General features: G+C 54.2%; 1 protein-coding gene across 1 annotated transcript in view; it reads left to right on the top strand.

Annotated features, from left to right (window-relative positions):
- The window catches only part of KANSL3 (KAT8 regulatory NSL complex subunit 3), a gene marked incomplete at both ends in the record, with an annotated part of 16025 nt that extends 7606 nt beyond the window's left edge, over window positions 1-8419 (top strand). The window contains 7 exons of the mRNA XM_010023971.1: window positions 292-369; window positions 3759-3950; window positions 5562-5646; window positions 6636-6790; window positions 7260-7363; window positions 7877-8096; window positions 8286-8419. Of these exons, the coding sequence (XP_010022273.1) occupies window positions 292-369; window positions 3759-3950; window positions 5562-5646; window positions 6636-6790; window positions 7260-7363; window positions 7877-8096; window positions 8286-8419 (968 nt within the window). The remainder of the gene's footprint in view (window positions 1-291; window positions 370-3758; window positions 3951-5561; window positions 5647-6635; window positions 6791-7259; window positions 7364-7876; window positions 8097-8285) is intronic.
- Window positions 8420-8841: the final 422 nt, after the last annotated feature.

The following is an 8841-nucleotide window of genomic DNA, read 5'->3' as shown; positions in this document are numbered from 1 at the left end:
TCCGGGGTGCTGGACCTTTTCCTCATGGCTGTGGGGCTGGAGAGGGCTCCTGCTGGTGGGATGTGCTCCCTCTGAAAGCTGGGATGGAGCCACTTCTAGTGTGGGATGTGCTGCACTGCTGGCTGGAGCAGGAGGTTGGAGTGTCTCCACTGTGCCCTGTGGCTGGCTGATTCATGTCTGGAGATCTCTGCCTGCTCCAGGTCTCTGTGTGGGTCCCAGTGGTGTCCCTGGAGCTGCCTGTCCCCTCCAGAGCCGGGCTGTGATACTGTAATTCTCTCTGATTCATTTCAGCTCAGTTTGCTGCTTTTCTGAAACAAAACATGCTGGTGAGGAAAGCTCTTCCTCCTGGCACCTCTTCATGTCTCTTTGGTGAGTATCTCCTCACTTCTTCCTGTCTCTTTCTCTGTTTCCCTCCTTCTCTCTGTCTTTGCTACCTTCTCTCATCCTCTTCCTCTCCCCTTGCACTGGTTTGGGGATGTGGCCCAGCGTGTCCCCTTGTCCCCCTGCTTTTTGCCTTCTCTCTGCTGTATTTGAAGCTAAAGCTGATGGCTCCTTGCTACTGAGAGCATTAACTTCCCCTGAGCTCTTCCCCTCTCCCAGTAGGTACATGGAGCTGTGGAGGCTGGCAGCTGGTTTGCTCTGGTGGACTAAAGCTTTGTGACTGATGTGGTGACATTTGTGGTTGTGAATTTAACCCTCTCCTGTGCTGAGGTTCAGGGGGGATGTGTATTGTTGGTGGAGCATCCCAAACACATGGGAGCAGAATCAAGGGACTGCCAAGTGACATGGAAGGGGCAGATGTGGACATGTGGAGCAGTGGGTTTTGTCCAGGGAAAGTTAGAGAAGAGCAGAGAGGTCAAGGAGAAGGATGGCTTTGGGGAGATGATGGTGTGGTGGGAGAGGGATGCTCTCTGGACCAGGAGACACATGGAATCTGTAGTCCTGTGGTATCTTGTGTTGGGTGCTGGAGCACACAAGGGGTGTGTGTGTGTGTTGCTCTGAGGTTTGGGGATCAAAGGGTGGGACCCACAGTACATTTAAAGAGATGTTTTGCCATTCCAAATGGCAGCGACTGTGTGGATCTGGGATTAGGAGAGGAGGAGGAGTTGAAATCCAAGGCTTCTGGGGGGCTCTGGTGTCATCGTGTGAGCTGTTGGTGTCAGTTCTCCCTTTGGGTGACCGCAGGGTGCTGAGAGCATTGATGTGGGTGAGAACTGGCCTCTCTCCATAGCACTACTGGTGCTTTCAACTTGATGAGGTCCTACCATGGGTGCAGAGAAGTTGGTGGCACTTTAGCACGTGGTGTGGAGACTCCAAGGATACAGGCTCCTTGAACACACCCCAGATAGGCCAAACTGCACGTGTACAACTGTGGCAACAGCTCCTGAGGCAAGTATTGGCTGGGCTGGTTGTTTTAAAGGTTTCTTTCTCACTTGAGCCTTGTTTAAAGGTTTCTTTCTCCCTTGAGCCTTGTTTTGTGCCCTCCCCTGTGCAAAGAGGTTATCCTGGGAGCACACACAGAGCCCTGTGCTTCTCCCGAGTCCTCCCCCCAGCATCTGCTGGGAAGAGGAACCACATTGGATGTTCCTCTGCTGGTGGTGATGTGTAGAGAGGCTGGCACCAGCCTGGCCTCTGTTCTGGTAACATCAAAAGCAAATTAAGACCTCTGGCCTTGTTACTACATTGGCTTGGACGAGTGAGATGTGAGGTAGGAAGTGGGGCACACAGCTCTGGGAGTGGGATGATTGGGCACATTCAAGGCCAGGTTGGACACAGGGGCTTGGAGCGACCTGCTCTGGTGTGAGGTGTCCCTGCCCGGGGCAGGGGGGTTGTACTGGGTGATCTTAAGGTCCTTTCCAACCCAAACCATTCCTGAACATGCAGCCCCAGTGTGAGCAGAAGTGGGCTCCTGTCTCCTGCAGGGGGGACACGGAGGGACGTTGGGTCACTGCTTGCTTTGAGGGGCACCTGATGCCACTGCCTGTGCATGTGCCATTTCACTGTCCTGCTTGGCTGGTGGCACTTTGGGGGGTGGCTTTGGTGCCTGTGGTCTGTGCACGCCTGAGGCATCTCTCTGGATGGTGATTTGGACCATGCATGTTTGCAGGAGGGTGGGAGGCACAGGAGTGTTGGGCTGGGTCCGCCTGGAGATGAGAAGGCTCCTGAAGGGGAGACCTCAGAGCAGCTCCAGTGCCTAAAGGGGCTCCAGGAAACCTGGAGAGGGGCTTTGGACAAGGGATGTAGGGACAGGCCAAGGGGAATGGCTTGAACCTGCCAGAGGGGAGATTGGGATGAGCTCTGAGGCAGAAGCTCTTCCCTGTGAGGGTGCTGAGGCGCTGGCACAGGGTGCCCAGAGAAGCTGTGGCTGCCCCATCCCTGGCAGTGTTCAAGGGCAGGTTGGACACAGGGGCTTGGAGCAACCTGCTCTAGGGGAGGGTGCCCCTGCCCGTGGCAGGGGGTTGGAGCTGGATGAGCTTTAAGCTCCCTTCAACCCAAACTAATGGTGATTCTATGAAGTGTGGCTGTGGAGATCAGGACACCAAGCTTGGCACTTACCCTGGGGAGAGGAGTGGCCCCAAAATGCTTGGAGTTACCTGACATATAGAGATTTGGCCACAGTCTTGTCCTACACCCACAGTTCAGAGCTATATGGGTGGTACATGGGGAGGCTATAAATACATACATATACACACGTGCACATCTATATTGATTGTCTGTAATATATCCATATTTATTTATATCTAAATGAAAGGATATGTGCATCTTGGCCTCTCAGCTGTTGAATGCACAGCTTGGACACCCAGGACCATCTGTAACGAGAGGCTTAGCTGACCCAGCAGTGGTCTGCAGGAGCTGTGCATGGGGAGAGCTGGATGATCCTGCACCAGTGGTGGGAGACTCGTGGAGAGTGGCTGGGCAGGATGTGGCAGCTCTTGACTCTGTTTTGTTCCTGGGCTGCCCAGAGGTGCTTGTCATGGGTCCTCTCTGCTTTTTTGGGTAACTCTGGCCCTGGCAAGCTCGTGCTCTAGGCAGGATGTCATGGGTCAAGGACATGACAGCAAAAGAAGCCATCGATGTGGAAGAGAAATCCCAGCTTGTGGTTTCCCCCCTAGTCCCAAGCAGTGCAGGGTATGTGGGGCTTTGGCTTTGCTGCAGCACCTCCTGTGCTCATGCTGCTTTGCTCAGTGCCTTTAAAACCCTTGTGCTTCAGCCCAGCTCCTGGAGGGCCAGTGGGGAGCACTGGAGGAGATGTGCTGGATGACAGGCGTGCACATACCTTTGCTGGTGTGTCAGGAGCAGGCTGAGCTCTGATCCAGCATTGGCAGCACCAGCTCTGTGAGAACCTGCACCCTCATCCCCTCACCTGGAAATTAGGGATGTTGGAGGGGTCTGATGCCAGGATTCATTATGAAATGAGAAGGGTGTATGTGGAGACGTGGTATCACTGTAGGTATCCATTTTCCTTCGCCGCAGAGGCAGGACAGGCTCTATATGCTGTGATAAGCTTTATATGCTTAGCCTGTGAGTAGCTTAAGTGAAGTCCTGGCCCTAAAGCAGCAGCTTAGGGCATGTGGAAGATGAAGTGGATGGTGAAAAGGAGAAATGTGGGCTCCTGGTGCATGGGAGATGGGCAAGGCTGGCATGGAGGGAGCTCTGGAAGCGTGCATGGGCATGTGTCCCTTCTCCACACCTCGGAGCAGCGCTGCCCTTGAGGGACCAGCCACTACTTTTCAAACAGCTCCTTCTGTGTCCCCTAGTTCCAGTGTCCTCAGAGCACTCGGAAGGGGCTGACAAAGATGATGCGCGTGTGCAGCTGAAGAGGCACCAGACCCCCAGCCCGACCCAGTGCACCAAACCCTCCAAACGAGCCAAAATCAAGGTGACCATTGTGTCTCACGGCGATGCTGCTGGCGTGGGGAACGGAGCAGCCCTCAGCACCCAGGCAGAAAGTGAGTTGTGATTGTACAGCTGCTTCTGAACCAGAGAGTGGGCTCGGTGCTGGGGCACGGCGTGGGGAGGGAGCTCTGAGCTTTGACATTGCTCTGGGCTTTGGAGGAGGCGGCTGCACAAACCAGGCTGAGGCTCGAGGTGTGAGTGCTGTGGGGAGAGCTGGGGAAGTGTGGGGGCTCACAGCACGGAGGAGCTTGGCAGGAGCCTCTCTTTTCCATAGCACGCTCCAGCGAAACGCTCCACTGCAGCCAAGGGGAGTTTGGCTCCTTCCTCCGAGGCATCGAGTGCTGCTGGAAGCAGGATGGTCCTGGTGGACCCCTTGCTCCAAGCAGGTCATGTGCACCTCCAGTTCTGCTCCTGCACGAAGCTCTCGCCGGGATCGTGTTCCGGCTTTAGGGATGACCGTGATGTTCCTTCCTCTGGAAGACCTTTGTGTGTCCAGACTTCAGGATGCAGCCCAGTGTCCCGCTCTGCTCATCCCCTTTGGCCCTTGAGTCTGGCACAACACATACAAAGAAATTCCAGCTCCTCTCCTGCCTCTGTGGCTGGGAAAACCCCCCTTGCAGAGGCCCTGCAGTCCAAGAAGAGGTGATGTGCTTGGTCTTCTTCCCCTCGAGCCTTTGCAAGGGAGGCTGAAACCTTTGTTGCTGTCACCCTGGAAGTGGAGGATGTTGCCTTGGCGCTGGCGCGTACATCTTCCTCACGTCTGTGTCTTCCTCATGGTGGAGTGCAGAGCTCCAGATGTGTCCAGCAGCTCTCTTTGTCAGTGTCAGCTCAGTGCAGGGCAGGATGGAAAGGTCACGTCTCCATTCTGGGAGGAAATCAGAGGGTTTCAAAGCTGAGAGAGAATTCTGCTCCCTTGGAAGCATCTCTTGGTTCCTTCAACAGTCCTTTTGAACTGTGAAATAGGATTAACCACCACACATCCTTCTTGAAGGTCCCAGTTTCTCTCTTGGCAGCTTTGCAAATCTCTGCTTTCTGGAATCTTCTTATTTTAATTTTCCAAACTTTACTTCTTTCCACAGAAAGGAAATGAATTGCAGAAGTAAAACATGAACCAAAGCAAGAATTCCCTTTAAAGCGTGCGTGTGAGCAGAGGAATGCACCAGACAAACTCAGTTGTATCCCTCAAATGCTGCAATAAACAGATCTCGTGACTCGTCGCATCCCTGTGTATTTTGTAAAGTGGCTCTAAAGAGTGGGGGCAAAACTCCATCACTAGTGACCAGCCAGATCCCAACTGCTGTGTTGAGGTGGCAGGTCTGTGCTGCGACGGATTAGGAGGAGGGGATGAAGTGGAGGGAACGTTTAGGAGAGAGATTTGGTGCTGAGGGTGTGAGATTTCACTGCTTTAGAGATCTTTGCAGCTGATTCCTTCTGTTTTGTCTCTTGTAGCACTTCCACAATGGCAACTTTCTGGTTTTTAGCCACAGCTCTGCTCTGTTGGATGCTCCCCATCTCCAGTAGCTGGAGGGTGTCTGCAGCAGAGCTTTCCTTCAGGAGCTGCTTTGTGAGCAGGATGAGCCCATGGGGAGCTGTGTGAGAGATGAGGCATCCCCAAAGACTCCTGGAGGAGAGAAAGGGCCATTCCTTCTTTTGTTCTCTTGCAGTGGTCGCTGGGAAGCCGGTCCCTATGGCTGTTGGCCAGGCTGTGCCGGGCGTGAAGGAGCTCTCAGGACTGCTCAGCACCCCCAAGTGAGTGCACTTGGGTCTGGGGGACAGGCTGCTGCTGGGAGGCACCACAACAGGGTGGTTTCTGCATGTGGAGCTTGCTGGTGTCTGGCTCGTGATTGGGGTTTTGGGAGGTGCAGGAGACTCCTGAGCTCCTGAAAACTCTCTGTCAACCAGCAGCTGAGTTGGAGATTGGCAGAAACGGGCAGGAGGAGAAGGGATTGTGGCTGTTGGGTTGTATCTGTGGATGGTTTCCCAAATCCATCTCTGCCTTTGGAATGGCTGTGGTGTCTTGGCCAGAAATGTGGTGTTCAGTCCTTCCCTTCATTCCCTCTGACAGCCAAGCTTGCTTTTCCAAAGATAGGTGAAGGAATCATGGAATGGTTTGGGTTGGAAAGGGCCTTAAGATCATCCAGTTCCAACCCCCTGCCACGGGCAGGGACACCTTCCACTAGAGCAGGTTGCTCCAAGCCCCTGTGTCCAACCTGGCCTTGAACACTGCCAGGGATGGGGCAGCCACAGCTCCCTTGGGCAACCTGAAGAAGCCTCATGATTAACTGGCCATAGGGATTTACAGTGGGGAATGAACCTGCTGTTGACATCTCACATCAGTGTTTTCCCTTTTAAATCAATCCAAGCTTTAACTGGACTCTGATCTGGGAAGGGATAGGAAGAAGAGCTGTTCCAAGTAGAAAGTGGGTCTTAAACAAAGTGTCCCTGCTGAGTAGATTCCCCTTGAGCAGGGTGGCAGAGCCCTTGCAGCATGGAGGTAGGTGCAGACATGGAACAAGCTCACTTCCAGTTTGGAAATGCACCACTTTTGCTGGAGGTGCTCCTTGTTTTACCTGCTGTGGTGGGCACAGGGTAACACCTCTTGCTTTGGGGTTTTGTAGCTCATTTGGTAGTCTTGTGCTTCCAGGAGTCCTGCTGGGTTGCTTTAGGCTGGTGACAGTCACTGTCAGAGCCAGCCCATGTTGCTAAACCAGGGTCTTCTTCTTCTCCTTGCTCTGTAGGTTGAGTTCAGCAGCAGAAACCTCCTCCACGAGCCCTGCTCCATCCTCTGTGATCCCCAGCAGCACAACACCCAGTGCTTTCCATGCCCTGCAGAGCAGGCTGGTGGCCAGCAGCACCCACTGCATACAGGCCCAGCCAGCCAGTACCCTCCAAGGTACCTGCTTCTCTCCATGTCTCTTGTGAATGTAAAAGGTAATGCAGGTTCAAAATGGTTTGGTGGATCCTTTCTTGCATTCCCTGGTTGCTTTGGGTTTGCTGAGGCAGTGTTTGAGGTGCTTTGCTACTGCAGAGCCTGCAGACATCCCATGGGATGCATTGGGTGAGGCTGGAGGTGCAGTAAGTGATCTGTTAATTGTGTCACTTCTATGTTATGATGCTTTGAGACACCAAACCCGGCCTCCTCTTGCTCCCAGGTCTCACATCTGACCTCACTGGCAGCTGCAGCAGTGAAATGGGTTGGGCTGTGTGTGTAGAGTGGCTGGGAGGATCCCAACCTCGAGGCAGGCTGCTTGGGATGCTCCTCTTTCAGGAAGCGCTTTGCAGTTGCCTGCCATAGAGCACACCTGGAATTCCATCATGCTGCTGATTTTTAGCCTGTTGTTAGTCTTTCCATCTGTTTTTAGGAGCAGCATCTGCCAGCAGCTTGCTGCAAGGCCTGAGCTTCAGCCTGCAGGACATTGGGACCAAGTCATCTCCCCTTCCAGCCAGTGTTGGGCAGCCCGTGCAGGTATGCACCCTCCCAACATCAGAGATCCCACGCTGGAGGGAGCTCTGAGCAGGGTAAAGGAGTCAAGGGGGAACCCTCATAGGCCTTGTTTGCTTCAGAACTAGAAGGGATGAAGGGTGGTAGGTGTGAACTGCAGCTGAAATGATGCATCCAAGCCCTGGCAGCCTGCAAACGTGGGCTAAGGGTTCCCATAATGAGGTCCAGGAAGTGGGGCTGGAGGAGTTTGTTTCCCCTAGAAAATGGAAGGAGATGGAGAATGAACTTTGGGGATCAGTGTTCTAGTGCAGAAACACATGCCTGTGATGTCTCAGGCACCTTCAGTTGGAGAGGAGCCCATTACCCAGCATGGGTGGCTTCCTTAGAAGAGGAGCCACAGTTTCTCCCAGTCTTCAAGCCAAAACGGGGATGTGCAGACTGGAAGGGACGAGTTCACTTGCATTTAGACCTGCTTGTGGCCATGTGGAAACCTTTAGCTTCCTTCCAGGTTCTCCCTGCTTCTGCTTCTCCTTCCAGACCTCGGCTGTGAAGACACCTGCACCTATCCAGAACCTGAGTGCTATAACCACGGACACCGGTGCCGTTGTCCGCACCATCCCGGTTGCCACCTCTCTGTCCTTGGGAGCCTCAGCAGGCGGGAAGCCCACGGCCATTCACCAGCTGCTGACAAATGGGGGACTGGCCAAGCTGGCCAGCAGCCTCCCTGGCTTGGCTCAGATCTCCAACCAGGCAGCAGGTGAGGGACAAGGGGGACAGGGGCACCTGAAACACCCCATCCCCTCGAGACCAGTGTTGCCGAAGCTTATTTTGCTCCTGAGCTGTAGCTGTGGGATTCCTGAGCATGGGAAGAGGCTCCTGATGCCCCCTGAGTTGGTGAACGTGGCCTCCATGTGTCTCAGGAACGTGTTGCTCCTGTGTTTTCCAGGCTTGAAGGCCCCTACGACCATTACTGTGACGCTGCGAGGGCAGCCCAGCCGAGTGACCACACTGAGCCAGGCTGCCATGGGCACTGTCCAGCCCCAGCTCGAGGAGCAGCCCATGCACACACAGGCACCTCAGGTAACTTTTGGCATCCTCTCTGTAAAGACCATGTCCACTGCTGCTCTTCTGAGCTTTTTCTGACCATCCCAGTCAGGGGCTGTTGTGGGGGAAGTGTTCTTGGGCACATCTCTTGGGTGTCATGAGCCTTCTGAGCCTGCACAGAAAGGTTGGTTGTTAAGACACCCCTTCATGTGTTTTAGCAGCAGGGTTGATTGTGCTCCTTAGCACGGGAGTACCACACCGAGGGATTCTCCAGCTGGACTCCAAAAGCTGACATCAGCACAGGAGTTGTTCCTAAAGCTCCAGGTTTTGGTGGGAGGAGGGAAGCTCCCACCTGTGTCTCCAGGCGGGAGAGTGGGTTGGCCATGCTGTCTGGAGGGTGTTCCTCTTGAGAGTGCTGCTTCTGACCATCATGGAATCAACCAGGTTGGAAAAGACCT

The sequence above is a fragment of the Nestor notabilis genome, unplaced genomic scaffold (assembly GCF_000696875.1).
Source record: "Nestor notabilis isolate BGI_N333 unplaced genomic scaffold, ASM69687v1 scaffold10051, whole genome shotgun sequence".
Classification (NCBI taxonomy): domain Eukaryota; kingdom Metazoa; phylum Chordata; class Aves; order Psittaciformes; family Psittacidae; genus Nestor; species Nestor notabilis.
Note: the sequence above shows the minus strand (reverse complement) of the source record. Positions and strands in the feature narration are given on the sequence as shown.